The sequence below is a fragment of the Podarcis bocagei genome (assembly GCF_964188305.1).
Source record: "Podarcis bocagei genome assembly, chromosome: 12".
NCBI classification, from domain to species: Eukaryota; Metazoa; Chordata; class Lepidosauria; order Squamata; family Lacertidae; genus Podarcis; species Podarcis bocagei.
In genome coordinates this window covers 15,279,833-15,303,559 of record NC_138137.1, presented here as the reverse complement: position 1 = coordinate 15,303,559, position 23,727 = coordinate 15,279,833, and the positions used below count along the sequence as shown (strand labels likewise).

The window sequence follows — 23,727 nt, the reverse complement described above, 5'->3', positions numbered from 1 at the left end:
TAAAAGCAATGTATCACAAATATAGTGGCCTTCATTCTGTGAAAACCAAATCCAGTTATGTGTTGGTTGGCACCTTGAGATCCCTTGCCACTTGTGAGTGTGGTGTGCATGCAACAATATATTAGAAATATGTGAGTTGTCGGTTTGGGCTGGACAGGTGGGGAAGCCTCTTGTTACTCAGAAATAAGCACACAACTTGAATGGCTGAAGTTCATTTTTTATTTAAATAACACTTTAAAAAGAAAAAAACCCTACAAAATTTTACAAGGCAGATATATATATATTATTTACATATAAATGTAAACATACTATGTCTAAACTAATGATGCAGATAAATCTGAGGCACAAACTGCATCAAAAATAGTAGATCATACATCTGAGTTCAGTCTCATTCCTATTTTATTCCAGTAACATTTGAAATAGTTCTCAGTTCTCTAAATAGTCCTGCCTGCTAACTCAGTTGGCCAACATGTGGCTTATGAGAAACATTAGGAATCTATTCACAGCCTTTGTGCACAAGGTGTGGACCATAAAATCTCTGGAAGTCCCTCAGTCTTTCCAGCTTTGGGAGTACAGTCGTTTCAATTCCTTCAGATTACTAGATGCCATTACCAAATCCTACGCCTTGCAGCAGCATCCATATCTAAGCCAACTCGGCAGCGAGTCCAGCTAAGTTGAATCTTTCTTACTTCCATGTGAGTGCGCACAGGACTGCAGCCTCAATTTGTTTGCTTTTTTATTTTTCTTCTGTTAGTCACAAAGAGGGACAAAAGCTTTGCAAGACACTCTGAAGTACACCTAAGGTTTCATCTCAAGAAGTGGCTGCATATTTTCACGTCTATCTTTCTGCAGGCCACAAACTAGAAACTATCAAAGCAAGGTTCTGCCACATAGCATACTCCACTTCTAGTGCCTAAGTTTCTAATTTCTGCAGAAATTGTGGTACATGCACAGTCCTCATTCCAAAAACATATGAATGCTTTTTTCCTGCCCTCTTCTCTCAAATGCATAAGAAAGCCAAACGTGTGAACAGTGTTCATCTTCCTCCTAGTGGATTTAATTTTATAGTTGCATAACATTTTAAAGCGATGCATCCATATTCCTCCAATTCACATCACATTTGAAAGATTACAAGAAAGGCATTCAAAAGAACAACTTGCAACCCAATCCCACCCCTGGTTGTAGCCGCAACAAAGGTTATAGCGTCTTTCCACGCGAGGCAAGAAGGACAACCCTAGATGGTTCTGCTCTCTCTGTCTCTCAAAATCTCTCCTACCTATTAGCAATATGATCAGCCTACTGATTCTCACAATAGGGGCTTCCTGCCTTGCTTTGAGAGAATGTTTAGGGACTCGCCTATTCAAAGACGGAAGTGGCTGAATTGGAGATGCAACATTTCTGGAAATTTTGAGGCCCTGGGCAAAAGCAGAAATGGAAGAGGTGTAGAATGAAACATACACGATACTTTCCTATCAAACCCAAACTTACTTTACTGCTTTAACAAGATAAAATGTGTCATTTAGAAGGTAGTTAGCATCTAAAATGGTACTGCTTGACACATTTATTAAATTCGAACAGCAATCCTATGCACATTAACTCAAAAGGAAGACCCATTCTTTGAGCAGAGCTTACTCCCAGGTACGCAGCCTCAAAAGTATAAATAGCTTACAGTGCAATCCTACATGATATAGTTCTACTGAGGAGTAAGCCCCACTGAGTTCAATGAGTTGTAGTATCGCCAAGCCAGAACAAGGGTTGCCAGATATGGCAAGCAGCAATTCACAAGGAACCCAAGCCCCAAGTGCTCCTCTTGTGTAGATGGAAACAGCCTCTAGGCACAACTTCAGCACAACAGCACCCGCCCCACCTGTGATTTCTAGCAACAGGGATTCAGAAGTATGTTACCTCCAACAATGAAGACAGCCATTGACTACTGGGCACCTGGCTTCTGAGAATGCCAAAGCTAAGTCTGGATAAATCTGAAAAGCTTTATACAATTAGTTTTCTGCTTTTCACTGCAACTGTTGTACCATTTGCAGGGCAACTCTTCTGCACAATGCGTGCCACTTATTAGGAACAAATACACAAAGGATTGTGTCCACTGTTCTCTGTTAAACCACACAGACTGGCAGGTGGAACTTTGGAGAGGCTAAATCCGGTATGCTATGGGTAGTTCTTGTTCTGGGGGATTCTAGGCTTCTCATTTTGAAAAGTTATGGGTCTCAACAATCCAGGAATTTCACCAAATGAGGCAAGTTTCCAACACAAGTATCACTTCTATAAGTAGGAATTAAAGTCCCCCACATGTGTACAGATCTGTTTCGCTATACAGTATGTTCACATAACATAAAGCACTGGATAGGAATGGGATTTCCTTAAAATCTCAATATCAAGTTTATGTGCACAGATTTTTCCCCCCTTCTAATTTTCATCTTGCTCTTTAATCTTAATGGGGTTAGGTTCCCCCACCCCTGTGCCGGTCCTGCTAAAAATGCCAACAATTCTTGCCCATTATATGCATTATTATATGTATATTCACTCCAGATTTCCTAAGGCAAGCAGCACATAAACAAGTACATACAATGATGCATACAACCATATGAAATACATATGCATTAATTTACTTAGATAATTATGATGAAGTGTACTGAAGCATAGAGATTGATGCTTTTATGTACATCATACTTTGATATACCTTTTTTTGGAATATTATTAGTTGGGCTTGGCTTGGGCATAAGTGGGTGCTTAAGGCAAGAGGCAGTCCAAGACGAGCAAAACTGAATGGGGTTGAAACTGCCCAAATCAGTGTATAAAACCATTCAAATACATTCCTCCATCCTTAGTGCTGAGTGGTGTGGGTTTCTACAGTGCATATTGGCCAGCAGACCTATGTGTGATGGGGCACAGGTATGTGGAATTTCTTACATGGAAGTAATAAAAGGCATTGTTAGGTTTCCTATTTGTACAGTCGCAAAAACTTAATTGGCATACAATCTCTCAGCAGTAGTAAGAAAGCCTTACAAGTGAGTCCACAAGTTATTAGCCTATGCATAGTTCTACTAAACTCTCTGCCTACACATACCTCTATCAATCACTTGTGTCATACCGAGAACCTCAAAAGGAAAAAAAACAAAGAAAAAACATCCCAGTTCTTTAAATTCCCTTGCCTGGGTTAAATTTGTATTCATCACAGGTGACAAGACTACTGACAATTAACGCCTGCCTTAATGCTATTTGACATCTTTGCATACAAATGCTTGAAATTTGTACTCCACTTCCTATTTTGTTTTTAAAATGGTAAACCTGAGTTACATCTACCCCAGAGACAGCTTTTGCTTTATCTTATTGGGGTACACAGCCTTTCCTAACAGCAAGAATCATACTGGAGTACACCAAAATTACAGAGCGTCAGCACGTTAAGAGCACAGGTCACTGAATTAAGACTGGTATATTCACATCCATTAAAAAACTTTCAAAAAGATATACACAACATACACAATTTATACATAAATAAACAGAGTATAAGCCTTGCTTCAGGAATATTTGTTTTCACCTTCACCTTCAAATGCCACTTACAGCTGTGTCCTGTGAGCCGGCTTCTATACTTGCATCATTCTTACTCCTCAGGAGATTTACATCTTCACGTATTTGCAACAGAAAACCAATGGAGAAACCTCATTCTAATCATCACTGTCACTTCCAGATTCACTCAACTGCAAGTCATTCCCTGTGTTTAAAAAGAGGAAGTTAGAATTACTTGTTGGCTGTGATCTACAATGAAAAATTGCTGTATTTGACATCAAATACACTGGGGAGAAAAATAGGGTGTTAAGCTGAAACACACTAATTCTAGATCATAAATAATTTATTTTAATGAAATTTATGTACAGGACTGCCACTGTCATTGACCTCTACTTAGCATTCACTGGCTTAAGATTCACTAGGAGTCTGGAGGTGGCAGTGACTCATCTGCCCTGCAAACTGGTAGCTTTCAATCTACTTGCCTATTGGCTTCATGTAGCGTTTAACATTTAAAAAAGAATAAGCTCATTGCAGACTTGGCCCAGCAGATGAAAGACTGGAACAGCAGCACCCATTTTCTGCAGCAATTGCTGGCACCAGTTTCATTCACAGCTGGAAGAATTTAGACCGAGTCTGCTTTGTGTTCATATGAGGCCAAGTTGCGAAATCATATCACTATTTGCAGAGAGGGGCCATGAAATCTATGTTAATTCTTAGTTATTATTAAGCATTTCCTTATTTATATTTTTAAAGCAGCACTTGGGCACCATAAAAGAGGCAGGAAGTAGTCTGGTTATTTCTATCCACTCACATCCCTAATATGCAGCTCAGTAAAGTCAATGGGTTGCCAGGGGACTTCTGAACTAAGCCTCTTTACAATGTGAATGAATGAAACAGAAACAAACCTGATTTTGTTAAACCCCAAAGACCTCCATCTGTGTAGATCATGCTTGACCACTTGCTGAATGATCTGCATTCAATTGTGGGCTAAATACAGACCCATACATGTAACTGACCCAGACACCATGTTTTATTTAAAAAACAGAAATGAGAGAAGAGCAATTCTTCAGGAGAGAGCAATTTAAAAAGAAGGAAATTATGAGAAAGGAAAGGACTGGGTACCACATCCCCTTCTCTCTCAAAGCTGCTTTAAAAAGCCAGCACTGCGTCTCAAGTTACACACCTGTGTATCTAATGTGTATTTAGACCCTTAGAAAGTGCATGTGCTGTAATAAATACATGCAGAAGACAAGAAACTTACTGAGCGTGCTCATGAGCTGATTGCTTCCTTGTGGCCTGCTGGTTCCGTTGGCAACAGAGTTCTTGTTGTTACCCGGCTGGGAAGGGGAAGGGTGTGCAGCGTCATCCCCATCGCTGCTCGAGGTTTCATCATCGCTCCCAGAAGAGCTCTCTGAATCCGACGAGCTGCTTCCGCTGCTGCTACTCATCTGCTCAATTATTTCAACCTCGGCTCTCAACTCTGGAACAAAGGAACGTTTGCAAGGAGGTCAATAAAGGATTCCACGGGCCGTTGACACAGACAGCCAAACCAAACCAAACCAAACCAAACCAAACCAAACCAAACCAAACCAAACCATAGCAGAACGTTGAGATCTGCCCCCCAAAATATAAAAGCATCTTAAGATGTTGTGAAGATCTTGGTGCAGAATGTGGCTGCCAGCATTTTGCCTTGCACCGAAGGACTTGCACATGTCACAACCGTTATTTCAGCAGTACGTTTGCTGCCTATTTGCTTCCAGGCCCAATTTTAGATGCTTATCTTACCTTTAAGCCCTTAAGAACCAAATACAGTGGTGCCTCGCAAGACGAAATTAATTCGTTCCGCAAGTTTTTTCTTCTTGCGAGTTTTTCGTCTTGCGAAGCACAGTTTCCCATAGGAATGCATTGAAAATCAACCAATGCGTTCCTATGGAGACCGCCCGGGGACAGAGGGGAAGCGCCGCTCTGTCCCCTCTCTTGAAGCAAGGGGCGGAGAGGAGAAGATCGCTTCTCCCCCTTGCTGCCCCTTGGTTCAAAAGGGGTCCGGGGAGAGAGGGGAAGGCGCTGCACCTTCCCCTCTGTCCCCGGAGCTTGCGGGGCTGGCAACGGGGAGAAGCGATCTTCTCCGCGCCGCCCCTTGCTTCAAAAGAGGTCCGGGGACAGCGGGGAAGACACACTGCGCTTCCCGCTATCCCCGGAGCTTGCGGGGCAAGCTTCGTTTTGCGAAGCAAGCCCATAGGGAAATTCGTCTTGCGAAGCAACTCGAAAACGAAAAAACCTTTCGTTTTGCGAGTTTTTTGTCTCGCGAGGCGTTCGTCTTGTGGGGCACCACTGTACCTGAGGGAGCGCCTCTTCCCATATCAGGCAGCTCCTGTCTGAAGATTTTCTGTAAAGGCCTTTCTCCAAATACTGACTTTAGCAGAGATATGGTATGAGTTAACAGAGGGCCTTTTCTGTGGTGACTCCCTGACTCTGGAATGCCCTCCCTAAACAGACATTGCATTTTTTTCAGCACAATGCTAGCTGTTTCCTGTTTGCCCATGCACTTTTGATGACATGTATACGCAGAAGTCCAAGTGAACCGCATGAGGCTTACTCTCAGGTAAGAGAGGCTAAGACCATTTGGATCCCTTCCAGTCGGGATTCATGGGACAGAAACTGCCTTGGTCGCACTGGTCGATGATCTCCGGCAGGCTAGGGACAAAGGTGAGAGCTGTTTCCTAGTTCTGCTGGATCTCTCAGCGGATTTTGATACCATCGACCATAACATCCTTCTGGACTGTCTAGAGGGGGTGGGAAATGGGGGCACTGTTATACAGTGGTTCCGCTCCTTCCTCCTGGGCCATGTTCAGAAAGTGGGGGCGGGGGGAAATGAGTGTTCAGACCCCTGGGCTCTCACTTATGGGGTGCCTTAGGGTTCTGTCCTCTCCCCCATGCTTTTCAACATCTACACGCAGCTGCTGGGAGAGATAATCAGGGGGTTTGGGCTGGGTGTTCATCAGTATGCGGATGATACCCAGCTCTACCTCTCTTTCAAATCAGAACCAGTGAAGGCAGTGAAGGTCCTGTGTGAGTGTCTGGAGGCGGTTGGAGGTTGGATGGCGGCTAACAGATTGAGGTTGAATCCTGACAAGACAGAAGTACTGTTTTGGGGGGACAGGAGGCGGGCAGGTGTGGAGGATTCCCTGGTCCTGAATGGGGTAACTGTGCCCCTGAAGGACCAGGTGCGCAGCTTGGGAGTCATTTTGGACTCACAGCTGTCCATGGAGGCGCGGGTCAATTCTGTGTCCAGGGCAGCTGTTTACTAGCTCTTATCTGGTACATGGGCTGAGACCCTATCTGCCCGCGGACTGTCTCGCCAGAGTGGTGCATGCTCTAGTTATCTCTCGCTTGGACTACTGCAATGTGCTCTATGTGGGGCTACCTTTGAAGGTGCCCAGGAAACTACAATTAATCCAGAATGCAGCAGCTAGACTGGTGACTGGGAGTGGCCACCAAGACCACGTAACACCGGTCTTGAAAGACCTACATTGGCTCTCAGTACATTTCCAAGCACAATTCAAAGTGTTGGTGCTGACCTTTAAAGCCCTAAACGGCCTCGGTCCAGTATACCTGAAGGAGCGTCTCCACCTCCATCGTTCTGCCCGAGGGCCTTCTGGCGGTTCTCTCGCTGCGAGAAGCCAAGTTACAGGGAACCAGGCAGAGGGCCTTCTCGGTAGTGGCACCCACCCTGTGGAACGCCCTCCCATCAGATGTCAAAGAGAAGAACAACTACAAGACTTTTAGAAGACATCTGAAGGCAGCCCTGTTTAGAGAAGCTTTTAATGTTTAACAGACCACTGTATTTTAATATTTTGTTGGAAGCAGCCCAGAGTGGCTGGGGAAACCCAGCCAGATGGGCGGGGTATAAATAATACAGTGGTGCCCCGCAAGACGAACGCCTCGCAAGACAAAAAACTCGCTAGACGAAAGGTTTTTCCGTTTTCGATTTGCCTCGCAAGACGAATTTCCCTATGGGCTTGCTTCGCAAGACGAAAACGTCTCGCGACTTTGTTAAACCGTTAAAACCGTGCTTCGCAAGACGAAAAATTCGCTAGACGGCAAAACTTGCGGAACGAATTAATTTCGTCTTGCGAGGCACCACTGTAAATTATTGTTATTACTATTATTGTAAGATTGCTGCCTTTAGGATTACTGCCTTAGTCATAATGTTTAATTAACCTGCTTGTGCTGTAAATTGTTTATACAAATCTTATTTATTAGCTTTATTTTTGTATTTATGTATACATGTAAAGGTTTTATTTACACCTTTGCACACTACCTTGGAATCTTTTTAATGAAGAGCAGTTAACAAAAAAATGTAGGGATATACCAGAATATGGTAGTCTGCCAACCACTGATTAGAAAAAATATATTAGAAAAGAAATGTATTACACATGATAGCTCTTTCCCTTCACTGCAAAAAGATGGACTAGGCAAGTATTTCAAGTCACATTTTTACAGGATTCTAACAGACCTGTCGACTACTTACCTAATTGTTTTACTCTGACAAATACTCCAGTGTATCAGGGAATTTGAATTCTTATGTAATGGGGAGTCTAAAATAGGATTATATACTTTTCCCACTGTCTGCAGTTCAAATAAGAGTGAACTGCATTTTGTTTTGCTCTGAGCACTTAAACTGGCTTACTAAGAAGGGCTTGTCTTTGGAAATGCAGATTGACCCGAAATGCTAATGAGACTTAGATTTTACCATGGCCTGGCCACTAGTTTCACACTGACAATATTTGTTCCTAGATAGGCAAATCAGTAACAGAAGCTTCATTGCGCAGCTAGATATTTTGGGTGAAACCAATACAATAAATTAGCATTTTTATTTGTTTTTTTAAACCTCTGAAATATAGGTGATGTATCATGACAACAGCATAAAATTTTATTTGGAAGGCTACTATGTAGGGGCAAACATACAGCGATCGTTTTATTGTCAATATTCTACCAAGCTTTTGAGTTTTGCAAGACTTTTTATACCTTCTTTCAGACACAACTGAAGTTCAGTGCCTTTTTAACTTTTTGCTAGATGATCATTTTTAAACCAGTGCAGAACATGTAACCCAATTATTCTCTCGACAAACAGAAGAGAAATCACTGGACCCACCTTCACCTACTTTATGCAAGGACTTCAAAGTTCTGTAGACTAAGAAATGCAACTTTGGCCTCGCCACTTTGGAGCGAGGCCCCCTGGCGCCAATTTTTAGCTAAAAAGAAATTGCTGCGGTAAGGTCTACTGTGGATGCTGCCACATCATTCAGAGTGAGAAACAAATCAATTTCCACAAATCTGTCTGAAATGGGACACAAAGAATAAGGAAAACTCGATTCACAGCAAATCCATTGAGAATTCTCAAGTATTTTTACTGTGAAGTTACAAAACCATACCTCTCTTAATGTCATCCAGCTGAGGCTCTGGAGAAGGATTGTCTTTCAGTGGGGAGGTCTTGGGACCCGCTGCTGGTTTTGTAGGAGCTCTGAACTGGGTAGAAGAAGGTTGTGAGGCTCGGGCCGATTGCTGTTCTATCCGCGCCTGAATTTTGCTGCTGCCTTCAGCTCTGAAACAGGATTTTGAGCACACAGATACAATGACACCTCAAACACCAACACCTATGCATCTTCTCAACACCCTCTTCCAAAATGTCTGAAAAACCCCAAATTCTATCAGGATTGTGTAAAATCAGTAACTGTACAATCCAAGCAAATTTAAGACCTGTATATATGTCAGCACTTTCAGGGAGAGAATGAGACCTAAGCACTTGCTCAAATCTACCAAGGAAATAAATGGTCCTTTAAAAAGTGAAGAAACAAAACGAAACACTGTCCGGATGTAACATTTGCATCTACTAATTTCTAAAGGCCCCCCTATCTACAGAATGGACCAAATTCAAATATGTAGCAATAGCAAATGCCATGGCTCTTTTTTAGACTGTACCACTTTGAGGATTGTATATATCACAGGTAGGCAACTTGCAGCCCACGCTTCATTTTAAAAAAAATGACTTAAGAAAATCATACAGACAGCAAAACGAAGAAGCCCAAATTAACATTGCCTTCTACCGATAAGAAATAATAATAACTATTACAATAATGAAAATATTAAAAATACATTTACTACCCCTTTTGAACTTCTATTCTGGTTACAATATATTACTACTCTATAAGAATCTATTATATCCTTTGCTGTCCCATATTTTATTTCCCAAATTCAACCTAACCCTCTCCCCCCCCCCCCCACTGCTTCCCTTCACCTGTGTGAGATCTTCCCATCCTAACATTTTTTTCTAGTTGCTTTAATAAGATAGAATAACATGAAAACTGTTAAATTATAATGACTTCTTTTGTCCTTACACGCTTAACAATTGCCTATTAAGAGTTCTGCTTTAACACCATATTTCTTCATGTATTCCCCTATGCATCCCCATTCTGTATAGAATTTTTGATTGGAGCAGCCCCTGATTGCTGCAGTCATTTTTGCCATCTCGGCAAACTCACAAATCTTAACTTGCCATTCAGTCATTTGTGGTACTTTTTCTGTTTTCCAAGATTTTGCCCTAAGTATTCTTGCGCCTGCGGTTATATACAAAAATATATTCCATTTGTCCTTGGGTACGTTGTTTGTTAATAAACTCAATAAATATGGCACTGGTTTTTTTAAAAAAATAGAGCTCCAGCCCACACTTCATTTTCTGTAGCCCTCAACACCTGAAGCTGATCAATTCCCGTATCTGATCAGAATTCCTCCCTCCCTGTTCTTTTCTTGGCTTTTGAAGTGTGCTCCCTACCTTCTACAGTATTTCATTTCAAAACAAAGCTGCAGTTTTTTTTAATTGATTAGTAAAAATTGATTTTAAAAAACCCATTTTCCCTGGTTGTACGCCTTGGGGAAAATAGCTTTTTCCACGGCTGTCTATTAATTGGTAGGCTTCTGCCATGTGTGTGTGTCACACTAAAGTAAGAAAGGAATTACTTTCATTTGTTTTCCAGAACAGTACAGTGGTACGTCGGGTTACATACTCTTCAGGTTACATACGCTTCAGGTTATACACTCTGCTAACCCAGAAATAGTGCTTCAGGTTAAGCACTTTGCTTCAGGATGAGAACAGAAATCGTGCTCCGGCGGTTCGGGAGCAGCGGGAGGCCCCATTAGCTAAAGTGGTGCTTCAGGTTAAGAACAGTTTCAGGTTAAGAACAGACCTCTGGAACGAATTAAGTTCTTAACCCGAGGTACCACTGTAACTGCATTGGCTCTCATATGGACTATACATTTAAAGCAGTATCATACCACTTCAAAGTCAAGGCTTTCCTCAAAGAATCCTAGTTTGTTAAGAGTGCTGATGGATGTTAGACCCCTATTCCCCTCACACAGCTACAGTTCCCAGAGTGGTTTCACAGTCAATCGATCTTCCCAGGAAACCCTTGAGAGCTGTACCTCCGTGAGGAGAATAGGGGTCTCCTAACAACTCGGAGAATTGATGCTTTTGAATTATGGTGCTGGAGGAGACTCTTGAGAGTCCCATGGACTGCAAGAAGATCAAACCTATCCATTCTGAAGGAAATCAGCCCTGAGTGCTCACTGGAAGGACAGATCGTGAAGCTGAGGCTCCAATACTTTGGCCACCTCATGAGAAGAGAAGACTCCCTGGAAAAGACCCTGATGTTGGGAAAGGTGGAGGGAACAAGGAGAAGGGGACGACAGAGGATGAGATGGTTGGATAGTGTTCTCGAAGCTACCAGCATGAGTTTGACCAAACTGCGGGAGGCAGTGGAAGACAGGAGGGCCTGGCTTGCTCTGGTCCATGGGGTCATGAAGAGTCGGACACGACTAAACAACAACAACAACTTGGAGCACCCTTAACAAACTGCCTACCTCTAGAGCAGAGGAGTATTTTCCAGGTTGAAATTTTCCTTGTACATGTCAGAAACCAGGGTTCTTGCCTTCTCTCTGAGATGCTGGTGTTCCATTTTATTTATATATGCATTTTATTTATATACCACTAAATAACAAACAAGCACCATGTATATACTGTAATATATACTCATCAATATATTATGTTAAAAAAAGAAAAGAAATCATAGCCAAGGGTTTGAAATATGCCACCTGCAGTGTGAGATAGGGCTATGCTGTGTGTTGTTTTCTCCAAATTAGAAGCGGCCTTGTGGGTTTGTGCCAACCGTTTTTACCTTGTCTTCTTGACTTGAATGCTGCTGCTTAGCTTTTCAAGCACATATTCCCCAGTATCGTGATTGATAATAAGTACGCAGTCCTTCTGGTATGGTCTTTTATTTCCTTTGAACACAGTCATTGGAGGAGTAGAACCCTGGTTGTCATGAAAAGCAGAGATTACCCTGAAGTCTGAACAAGTGCACAAGCTCATGCCAAGAAAAACTGACTCCTTAACTAAAATGCCATATCCAGTCACTCATCTTCAAGGCTGCATTTGGATGCTTTAATAGGCTACCTCTGAATACGTGGTCACTGAACAGCACTCCAACAGTTTGCCTATACAGTGGTACCTCGGGTTAAGTACTTAATTCGTTCCGGAGGTCCGTTCTTAACCTGAAAATGTTCTAAACCTAATGGCCTTCTGCTGCCGTCGTGCCGCCAGAGCCCGATTTCTGTTCTTATCCTGAAGCAAAGTTCTTAACCTGAAGCACTATTTCTGGGTTAGCGGAGTCTGTAACCTGAAGCGTATGTAACCCAAGGTACCACTGTATAGATGTAAGGAAAAACAAATGCCTGCATATTTAACATCTCCCTCTTTATGCTTCTTTGCAAAATGTGCAGTCTTGCAGATTTTTTGTTTTAGGCTTCAGGATACTTCTTGGTAGTACAGTAAGGAGTCAAAGAGAAAATAGAGCTGTAGCAATGCCTATAGGTAGAACTATCACCTGAAGCAATTCATATATAAGATCAGTATATCCTTTATATCCAGTGGTGATCTGCATTTTTAAAGGCAATGACCTAAGTACATACAGTGGTACCTCAGGTTACATACGCTTCAGGTTATAGACTCCGCTAACCCAGAAATATTACCTTGGGTTAAGAACTTTGCTTCAGGATAAGAACAGAAATCATGCAGCGGTGGCAGCGGGAGGCCCCATTAGCTAAAGTGGTACCTCAGGTTAAGGACAGTTTCAGGTTAAGAACAGACCTCCAGAACGAATTAAGTTCTTAACCCGAGGTACCACTGTATATGTAAAAGAACATTCTATAAAACTCAGTCAGAAGAGACTTTCAAATGCAGGTTCCAGGCATACGCTGAAGTTTACCTAGAACTAAAATAATAAACATAGGCTACGAAAGAAGGGGTCCACAATTGAAGAACTAAAATCTAAATAGAAAGAGGCTACCTGGGGAGGGGAGGGTAATAGAAATGTGCACGCACACACACACAAAATTTTAGAATAGATATATACTCACATCCCAGACACACTACATTATTGGTGTTAGATAAGGCAACACAGAACAGGTAAAGTTAGCATCTTCTATTAAATCACCACTAGCTGTTACCAGGTTCTTTTGAAAAATGCATACAGTCTTCTTCTTGGCCACAAATTCAATAGTTCAGAGCAAAAAAGCATAGCTGGGTGTCAGGGAACTGACATCGGAGGGAGAGGTGAAGGGGAGGCTCCCAGATGATGCTGGCGAAGGACCCAGCAGCAGGGGGAGAAACAGCTCAGTAGAGGGGGAAGCCAATCAGCACAACACCGGGGATAAAGGGGGGCAGACGGGGGAATTGGAGAGAGGGCTCCAGGACTCTTCACTGGACATCAGTGAGGAGAGCCCAGGTCCTCCGCTACCCACGCCTTCCCTGCGCAGAAGGCTCCCGCGCAGTGAGAGGAGGAGGAGACTGGGTGTCAAACAACTTTTATGTTGGAAGAGGTTCAAGAAACGCCCACTGACGGATTCTGCCAGTGACTGAGGCAGCCACGATGAGAAGGGGCTGTGCAGTCAGAAAGGTTTAACAAGGCAAATTAACCGAGAAAGGCACCATCTTACGCACGAGTAACTCATACCTATTACACTGGGGGAAGGAGGAGCAAAAATGGGACACACAGTAAACTTACTGGGATGTGTGGTAATGTAATTGTGACTTCGTCTCCTTTGCCAACTTGAAGCTCCCCTTCACAAGATGTATCAATAGATGCTGGTTTGAAGTCATCTAGAGAGAACAATAGTAAGTATTAAATATCTATTGGGCTTTAAAGGTTCCTGATTAACATCCATCTGGGACAAATTCACTCCCTCTTTGCTATTACCGATGAAATGTATTATTGTGGTGGATATAAAGGGAATAAGGGAACCATGAAGTTTAGCTTAAAAGCTTTAGAAAACCCCAACAGTTACTGCATCAGAATATTTTATGTTGTTAAAAGCTTCCCCCCCGCCCCAGTCATTTTGCATAATCTACAAAGCTCCCTTTTGCTTGTGCCCCGAGAAACTTTTAATTCTCCACCCACCCAGCAGCAAATAATCATGCTGTAACACACTTTTAAATAAACCTTCCAAACTTCAAAAGTAGCTTTTCAAGCGTCCTGTCTGCTGTTAAAGAAATAAAAGAGCCCTGGCTGTTTTATAGTCCCTGCCTCTTGTCTCTTTCAACAGTAATGTGATATGCTAGGAAGCTTCAATTACTTAATTTATTCACGTCAAAAAAGTTGCTACTGTAACAGAACCAGTAAAAAAAGTGGGGGAATAGCACTACCTACTTAACTTTGGGCAACCAACAAGTGGTCCCAACCAAGCAACCAAATGACGACCTGCAGCATGTTTCAGGGCTGGAAAAAGATGTATCCATTATCAATCTCTGCATTATTTTGGAAACGCTGTTAAAAACCTGCTAGCAAGATTCCTCTGGCTAAGAAAAATAGTATTTTTTAACTGACAAAGGCTCTGTGCTTTTTAACATCTGCTTGTAGGGTTCCCAACTTAAATAAAAGGCAAAGGCCTGGCCTGTACCTCTAACACAGCTTGATGTGCAGAAATCACCAGCTGAAGCATTTCACGGTATGGAAAAAACGCGATGCCCTGATCTTTGCAACCTACTGTTAACAGCAGAAAGAGCTGGCAACCCCTGGTTGCTCACTGTGCCTCCTATTAAGGACACATACCCTATTGTCTGCAGAAATAGCTGGCAACCCTCCCAAGCATTCATCATGGGGCACAGAGGAGAGTAAATAGGCTTTGACCACAGGCAATTGGCCCAATCCGAATCTGTCCCCGATTGTGCACAGAAAGGGTTGCCAGCTTCTTAACTTGCTCCTGTCTCGGCCCATTTAACAACTGTTTGATTCCATAGGAATTAGTCAGGGATTGTGTTCAGTTCCAGGATATAGGAAGCTTTCCCTCCTGATGTCTGCATCTCAAACTCTGAAGGAACGGTTATAGGAAGAATTTGTGTTCTAGCCATGCTATGGCCAACAAACAATATGTGGGAAAAGAGTAAGAAAGACAGTTAACTCTGCCCCCCAACAAGAAGTAGGGGTTGTCCCTGTGACCATGGGCGTAACCAGGATATATGTTTTGGGGGGACAGGACACCCACCTGTCATCAACTTCTGTCTAACTCTGTCTAGCAGTGTTTCCCCAAATTGGGTCTCCAGCAGTTTTTGGACCACAACTCCCATCATCCCTAGCCAGCAGGACCAGTGGTCAGGGATGGTGGGAATTGTAGTTCAAAAACAGCAGGAGGTCCAAGTTTCGGAAACACTAGTCTAGCAGCTTTGGAACGAAATGTCTCAACAACAGTTGTTGCAAATCACTTTCTTTTGACCCCACGTGCTCTAAGAAAAAGCTGTCAAAATCCTTCTACAATTTCTACTTTTAGTTAAGAATTTTTATTTATTTCCTGGATGCCTGTGACCCTAACACACACACATACAGAAATTTAGCAGGCGAGTATTTCTCCTGCAACTGCAGCTCCTTAATACTAATAATACTAAGAATAATTTTGTTATTTATACTCTGACCATCTGGCTGGGTTTCCCCAGTCACTCTGGGCGGCTAACAGCATATATAGTAAAACATAGTAAAACATCAAACATTAAAAACTTCCCAATACAGCCTTCAGATGTCTTCTAAAAGTTATGTACCATAGTTCCCAATGGAAAAAAAGCTTCTCTTGATGCTTTTCTGGCTGAGCAGCTGCTCTTAAGGGCACCAGAAGACCCAGACCAGTTAAGAAACAGAACAGAAATACTGACAACTGAAAACAGGGAGAGGGAGGAGAAGATGCTGCTCTCAAAAGCACTTTATGGTGCAATCCTGTGCATGCCTAGTACAGTGGTACCTCTGGATGCGAACGGGATCTGTTACGGACCCCCGTTCGCATCCTGAAGTGAACTGTAGCAGGAACCCCCCCACCCCAATCATTCTGTTTGTACAAACTTCACACACACACACTCACACATTACATACGCCACATTTCTGTTATAAATTCATAGAAAAATCAACCATACATCGGATTTGCACTGTTCCATTTTTATTTTACTCCACATGACAAAGACTATCAAAGGGGGGTGGTGATTCTGGTCCGGCCATAATCCCTTCAACATACCAGCACATCCACAGGAACCCTGCCCAGTTGCTATGTCACCCCTGATAATCCCAGACAGAAGACAATCAAAAAAGACAAAGAACTTGCATATGGGAATGGATTCAGCACAGACTGAAACAAAGGACAATAATCAGATCTTCCCTCTGGGGGCAGGAAACTGCAAACTCCCCATTGTCACCTGGAAAGTACTCATGGGGAGGGGGAAAGGAGGAACCAGCTGGGTGACAGGACACTCAGGTTACCACCACAACTCCTCCCTCAACCCCTCCTTTCTGTAATGTATGCATGATGTCAACCCCTCCTTTCTGTAATGTATGCATGATGTTTCTGGGGGTGGGCTTGAACTAGAGGAGGAGAATTTCAAAAGTTTTTATAAGGTCTTGCGGCCCATTGTTCTGGGTCTTTTCCTCTCTCCTGCAAGTGAGGGGAACACCCTGATGCATCAGTTCAATAAAGGCCAAGCCTACAGGCTGCTGTTTTGCTCCAAGTTATCCTGGTTGGTGTCTTTGTTTTGTCCAAGGGAGCCCTCGGATTTTTCCTTTAACAGAACACAACCCGCATCTGCGTGGGTCGCGATTCACCGCTTCTGTGCATGCGCGTGACGTCATTTTGAGCGTCTGCGCATGCGCGAGCGGCGAAACCCAGAAGGAATGCGCTCTGTTACTTCCGGGTTGCCGTGGAGTGCAACTCAAACATGCCCAACCCGAAGTGCATTCAACTCAAGGTATGACTGTACTGAGAAGGTCAACCCCACCAAATTCAGTGGATTATTTATATTATTGTTGTTGTTGTTGGGACGACCCCACCAAATTCAGTGCATTGTTCTTGTTGTTATTTTTACTACTACTACTACTACTACTACTACCACCACCTTTAAATGCCCTCCCTTCAGATGTCAAGGAAACAACTATCTGACTTCTTAGAAGACAACTGAAAGCAACCCTGTTTGGGGACGTTTTCAAGGATGGATGTTTCTATGACATTTTTAGATATGTTGCAAGCCGCCCAGAGTGGCTGGGGAAACGCAATATAAATAACAAAATTATTGATAATTATTATAATAATTATTATTATCAGTATACCGAGGGCCGGATTTAGGTTTAATGAGGCCCTAAGCTACTGACGGTAATGGGGCCCTTTATATATCCAGCTGTCAACAATAAATTGTCACTGTTTTTTGTGTTGAATACATGTGATGTGGTAATTTATGGACCTAATAGATATCTTTAAAGCGCTTTGTGTGGAGGACTTCCGGGTTGGCGCGACCGGCTAATGGCGGATTCCCTCCGAGCTCCGGAGGGAATCGGCTTGACAGGGGGCTGGGTCTTGCCATGCCGGCGACACGGGGACCCTTAAAAACCACGGGCACGGAGCCTGTGGACATGGTGACTTGGCGGGCACCGAAAGCGCCCTCCCGACTCGTGAAGGAGCCTTTTTAAAGGCTACGGAACGGGGGCCGGGGAACGGCGTGGTGCTGTGAGTCCTCCGCTTCCCCTGCCGAGCGAAGCCGCATGCCATTTGTCGGACAGCGCTGACTTCTTCCTATTAAAATTTGGACTTAAAATCAAGAACAACAACCCGTGAGTAATTTGGAAATTGGATTACAAATATTTCGGTTTTGGATTTGGCACGAGCGGGGGAGGTGAAAAAAAAGGAAGTCCGTCTCCCCCCTATTGTAAACAGTTTAAAGCAAGGATCTGTCAACTAAGGTTGCGGGAAGAATTGTTGTGATTGGATAAGGATTTAAATTCCACGGATTTAAAGGACTAAGCTAATGTGCTGGAGGACGAGAGTTTACTTTGTTTGGATTAAGTACCACTTTTCTCAAGCCCGGGAGTAACCCGTGAAAAGAGCCTGCTGAGGATATACAGAAAACTTTTGACAGCTGTCAAATTAGCTGTCAAAGCTGGAAAACTTAAACTCTAACCGGTTATATTGTTACAAAATATTGAAAGTAAAGAAAGACTGATACAAATAAATCTGACTTTTGGATCGGAAGGGAAAAGAACATTAAGTAACTAGAATCCCTCTAGAGGGGATTCTTGGACATTACAAGAATGGAACTAAAACAGGGAATACAGGAAATACGAGCTGGCTTGAAAGAGCTGATCTTTCTCATGGGAAAGCTGCGAGAGATGAACGAGAAAGGCCATGTTTTGTCTACGAGCCCTTCAAACCCGAAGTCAATAGAAAACATACCCACTGAATTGGAAAAGGACTCGACGTTCAAAACACAGGCAGCTGGACAAGAAAAGGAACCAAAGATTGAGGAGGAAAAGACACCTGCCAAACAGGAGGAGCAGAAGGAAGGGATGGCTGAAACGTCACAGAAGATAAAAGAGAGCCGGAGACCTGCCAAGAAGAATTCTAATTTGACCAAGGTGAAAGTTGGACTATTTGGGACATATAGACTTAAGAAACAGAGTTGGAGCACCACCTTTAAACAAGTAGGCCTCGCTGGAAGAACCATGGTCAGCATTGGGAAAGTACTTCTTCGATCTTGGGTGTTCAGTATGAGAGACTTTCGAAGAAACCGGCTGAAAGGGACTGAGAGAGACTTGAGAGCCTCGGACGTAAGATCACCAGGCTAAAAAGATGGATTAATTGGATTTTGGTTTGGGATTGAAACCGGGGAGAGAAGGGTGGGGTTTAGAAGTCCAAAGGGGGTTTGATTTTCGTTTTTGCAGTGTAAAAACTATATGTTCTTTATTATTATAAGAATGGGGAATCCGTGGATAGGAAATAGTGGCAACCTTAGGAAAGGTATCTTTTTTAACTTTATTTCTACTTCTCTGTTTTTTCTCTTTATATAGGGTTAAGATATATATTTCAAAAATTGCTAACTAAATTAAATTAAGGTATAATAACGAACTAAGGTTTAAATCTACTACAAAGAATTATTTTAATAAATTAGGGCTAAGTTAATTTAATAAACTATGCTTAGGACATTAAGGGAAAAACTTGTTTGAACAAACAATTGGAGTTGGAATACAATAAGGGGAGACGTGGGGAAGTCATGAAAAGAAGTTACTGAAAATGAGTGTTAAAAGGTGGAAATTTTCTTTGGTTTTTTTGTGTTCTCTTTTGGTTTTCTTCTTTTTTCTCTTTCTTTTTTTCTTTTCTGTTTTGCTGTTTGTAACCTTTTGAAAATTTAATAAAGATTATTATAAAAAAATAAATAAAGCGCTTTGTGGCCTAGGACCCACATACCTACGGAACGGCCTCTCCTGGTATGCCCCACAGAGGACCTTAAGGTCCACAATGACAACACTTTGGAGGTCCCAAGTCGCAAGGTGGTTAGCTTGGTCTCAACAAGGGCCAGGGCCTTTTCAGTACTGGCCCTGAGTTGGTGGAACTCTCTGCCACAAGAGACTAGGGCCCTGCGGGACTTGACATCTTTCCGTAGGGCCTGCAAGACATACGTCTTACCCTTATGTTTCCCTCCCCTTATGGTTTTGATCTATGGGCTACTAGTAAAATGAGGCTGCATTTTAAATTGTATTCTAACCCGTATTTTAAATTGGGTTGTTCCCCCCCCTTAATTATGTTTTTATTGTAATTTTATTGGTGTTAGCCGCCCTGAGCCCGGCTCTGGCCAGGGAGAGCGGGGTATAAATATTATTATTACAGTCATACCTCGGGTTGAATATGCTTCATGTTGAGCGCATTCGAGTTGCGCTCCACGGCAACTCGGAAGTAACGGAGCGTGTTACGTCCGGGTTTAGCTGCTCGTGCATGCGCTCAAAATGACGTCACACGGAAGCGGCAAAAAGCAACGCGTGCGTGCACAGACGTGCCGTCGCTAGTTACGTTTGCTTCTGGATGCGAACGGGGCTCTGGAACGGATCCCATTCGTATCCCAAGGTACCACTGTATCATCATCATCATCATCAAGCCATTTGCACGTGTTGCCATGCAACCAGTCCATGCAGAATGTGGGGACCCTATATATAGAAATGAGCAAACCAGTGATGTTTTAGGGAGCAGGCGGGGCTCATTACTTACATCACAGGAGAATACACAACACAAAACACAGTTGCTGTATGTAGGTTTTATCTTATATTTTAGAAATGTACATGCAGGGTGTTTTTTCCTTTAATTTTTTTGGGGGCCCGCAAGAGAGGGGGGCCCAAGCTAATTTAGCTTATACGTAAATCCAGCACTGAGTATACCGGCCTATACCCTCGACCCTCAGCCCCCTCCACAATTGGGTTGTCCCCCCCCCCGCTTAATTAACAGTGTAATCTCACTGTACACAAGTTGTACAAGTGACAATAAAGTATTTCAAATTATGTTTTATTGTAATTTTATTGGTGTTAGCAGCCCTGAGCCTGGCTGTGGCCAGGGAGGGCGGAGTATAAATAAAAATTATTATTATTATTAAGCCATTTGCACATGTTACCATGCAACCAGTCCATGCAAAATGTGGGGACCCTACTATATATAGGAATGAGCAAACCAGTGATGTTTTAGGGAGCAGGCAGGGCTCATTACTTACATCACAGGAGAATACACAACACAAAGCACTGTTGCTGTATGTAGGTTTTATCTTATATTTTGGAAATGTACATGCAGGGTGATTTTTTTCCTTTAATTTTTTGGGGGCCCCGCAAGAGAGCTACAGTTTGTTTAGCTTATACGTAAATCCGGCACTGGGTATACCGGCCTATACCCTCGACCCTCAGCCCCCTCCATTAGGACTAAGTCCCCCTGGCCCGTCCTGAGAGAAGGAAGGGCTGCCATTCCCCCTCAGGCTCCCGCTCGTTTCCCCCGGAGTGGGCCCCACTGGCGCTTGCTCGCGAGTAGGCCTCCTTTCCCCCTCAGGAGCCGCTTCCCTCGGGCCCGGGGGGCTGTGGGCGAACCGACCGCCCGTCCCTCCCCCCGGCGCCCCCTTACTCACAGCGGATGGTGTGGAAGGAGGCCTTGGGGTGCCTCTCGAAGCTCTCGCCCAGCTGCAGCGGGTGCTCGTCCTTGTCCAGAAGCGGGTTCGCCGAGCCGTTCATGGCCGCCGAGCGAAAAAGCAAGCGCGGCGGCTCCTTCGCCGGCAACAACGACGACCAGGCCCGCCCGGGCCCTTGCGCTGCTTCTTCTCCTGCTCTCCCTCTTCCGGGCTGCCAGGAGGCGGCGGCGGCGGCGTGTGACCGGGAAAGCGCTCCGCGCCTGAGGGGAGAGAGAAGGTAGGCCTCAGCCGCCGCTAGGCCCAGCACAGGCCGCGCTCCCTCGTGGCCGCCGAAGCCCCCGAGAGACGCTTAGCAGGGAGGGGAAAGGGAGGAACGCGGCCTCTGAGCACGTCCAGAGCACCACAGACTTAGGAAATTATTCTTATTATTTTGGGCCCTTACGGCTTGGGGAATTATGCGGCATTTTAGCATGTCCAGAGCCCCACGGGCTTCGGAAATTATTCTTATTTTGCGCCCTTACGGCCCGGGGAGTAACGCGTCCTCTGAGCATGTCCAGAGCGCCACGGGGTTCAGAAATTATTCTTATTTTGCGCCCTTACGGCTTGGGAAGGAACGCGGCCTCTGAGCACGTGCAGAGCACCGCAGACTTAGGAAATTATTCTTATTATTTTGCGCCCTTATGGCTTGCGGAGGAACGCGGCCTCTGAGGACGTGCAGAGTGCCGCGGGCTTCAGAAATTATTATTTGCGCCCTTACGGCTCTTCGTCCTTTTTTTGTGGGGGAGAGGAACTGCCCGCAGCGCTATTTGGACCCCTGACAGTAGGTTGGTGGGTGGCACTCAACACCCAAGGAGATGGGGGGTTAAAACGCAATACTGTACGGTAATGAAGCTACCTAATTGGGCCCCCTGTCATGGGTGCTTTAGTTGACATGCCTGCCTTGCTGCGGGTCGGACTAGATGACCCTTGGGGTCCCTTCCAACTCTACGATTCAGCGATTCGGGGACTATAGCCCCACCGAGCGTAGCAGCTTGGGATTGAAATAGGGATGTGTTTTCCTGTGAAGTGGGCTGCAATTGGGGAATGGGTCTAGGAGGCCACTGTAAGCAGATGAAAACATTTGCAGGATTTTAACAACACTTATAACGTAGCGAATATCATGGACAATTTGGAAAGATACAAAATAAGCATTATCAAATAATATGCAGTTGAGAGGGTGTACAATAGGATCCATGGAGTGGAAGGTGGGAAGTCAAGAGATTTGGTGGAATCTCGAAATATGGATGTAATTTGGATTGCTATAAATTTAATACTTGCAAAGCCAAATAAAAATTACTGTAAAAAAAGAGAAGAAATTGGGGGATGGGGAAGGCTCCGCAAGTGAGCTTCATGTGCCCACCACCAACAGGGATGTGTTTTCCTGTGAAGTGGAACAGTAGGCAGTTGATCGGGGCCAAGTTGGGACCATGGATCCACCTAGCTTTGTGTTTCCAGCCGTTTTTCAGACTACAACTCCCATCATCCCTTGCTAGCAAGACCAGCGGTCAGAGATCATGGGAGTTGTAGTCCGACAACAGCTGGAGAGCCAAGTTTGAGAAACGAAGGGGATGGAGAACCTGCAAGGCTCCAGATGTTGTTGGACTCTGGCTCCCTCCCAGCAGCCCTGTCAGTGGGGAGTTGGAGTCTGGCAACATCTGGAGGGCCACAGATTTCTGACCCCTATCCTAGATCAGGGGTTCCCAAGCAATGGTCTGTTTCATTCAGGTGGTCCATGACTTTGCAGTTGAAGACAGGCAACAGCACATCCACGGCATTAAAAACACATATTGGTTTTTAATTGTTTTATTTTTATTGCTCGTTTTGTTTTGTTTTTTGCATTGTATTTTATTGTGCTACAGTTTGTGGAATGCAAATTGCAATGCTATAAAATGCAAGATAACTCTAAGGAGTAAAAGTAGCAATCAAAATACAATAAAAAACCCCTCACCCTGTGCAGTGCAGCTGCTGCAGCAAACAGATGGAGAAATTGTTAAGTGGTTTGCTAAGACCCTTGTTGAAGGAAAGATGCTTTGAAGGAAAGAAATCTTTAAACACACTGCAGCTAGCCAGCTCCCTCTGGTGTTACTGTAAAATACGCATGCCCACCCACCAAATCGTAAAAACTTGTTATCTCATTTGCTGCCATAACTGCTTTGTGGCTCTGGTGGACTCCTTCCATGTACTCTTCCTTTGCATTCCTAGATCAAGGGGGAAAAAATATTTTATCATCTGGCCTGCTAGGTGTAGTAGTAGTAGGAGAGAGAGCATCTTCCAGGTGTGTCGAGCACCTTGATCTTCAGTTTCATATGAAAGTTGGGAAACTACATGCAGATGATAGGAAAACAGTGAGATTATATGGGTAAATGAATCCTGGGACCTTTCCCATTTAGAATTGGCATTAGGTTTGGTGGTGGGATCCAGACATATGCAAGCATACACTAGCTCAGGGTGGAAGCAGCTGGAAATTTTTTACAATATATATGTCTGTGGCATGGATTAGCCTTCAAACATAGTAATAATAATAATAATAATAATAATAATAATAATAATAATAATAATAATAATAATTTTATTACTTATACCCTGCCAATCTGGCCATGTCTCCCCAGCCACTGTGGGCAGCTCCCAACAGAATATTAAAAACACGATAGAACATCAGA

The 23,727-nt window shown here is 43.8% G+C and overlaps 2 protein-coding genes across 6 annotated transcripts in view; one reads left to right on the top strand and one right to left on the bottom strand.

Annotated features, from left to right (window-relative positions):
• Positions 1–200: 200 nt before the first annotated feature.
• EAF1 (ELL associated factor 1) lies at positions 201–21,163 on the bottom strand. Its single transcript, XM_081164938.1, has 6 exons — positions 21,029–21,163; positions 13,641–13,735; positions 11,754–11,890; positions 8,958–9,127; positions 4,784–5,002; positions 201–3,727 (listed from the first exon to the last, which is right to left on the bottom strand). The coding sequence occupies exons 1-6, from the start codon at positions 21,129–21,131 to the stop codon at positions 3,681–3,683; spliced, it is 771 nt and encodes a 256-aa protein (XP_081021064.1). The 5' UTR covers positions 21,132–21,163; the 3' UTR covers positions 201–3,680.
• A 24-nt stretch (positions 21,164–21,187) lies between these two features.
• METTL6 (methyltransferase 6, tRNA N3-cytidine) overlaps positions 21,188–23,727 on the top strand; it is a 47,398-nt gene continuing 44,858 nt past the window's right edge. For 4 of the 5 annotated variants that reach the window (XM_081164913.1, XM_081164909.1, XM_081164911.1 and 1 more), the window contains exon 1: positions 21,188–21,305. The gene's annotated coding sequence lies outside the window, so the exon portion shown is untranslated. Of the gene's footprint in view, positions 21,306–21,817; positions 21,849–23,727 lie in introns of those variants that run through there. The other variant, XM_081164910.1, reaches the window with a different exon arrangement.

Excerpts from the sequence above, each read along its gene's own strand:
- EAF1 (XM_081164938.1), bottom strand. The coding sequence starts at position 21,131 with ATGAACGGCTCGGCGAACCCGCTTCTGGACAAGGACGAGCACCCGCTG. Across the intron at positions 11,891-13,640 it reads TTACATTACCACACATCCCA|GGTTCTACTCCTCCAATGAC; the intron begins GTAAGTTTACTG and ends CATGACAACCAG. Across the intron at positions 9,128-11,753 it reads ATTCAAGTCAAGAAGACAAG|AGCTGAAGGCAGCAGCAAAA; the intron begins GTAAAAACGGTT and ends ATCCTGTTTCAG.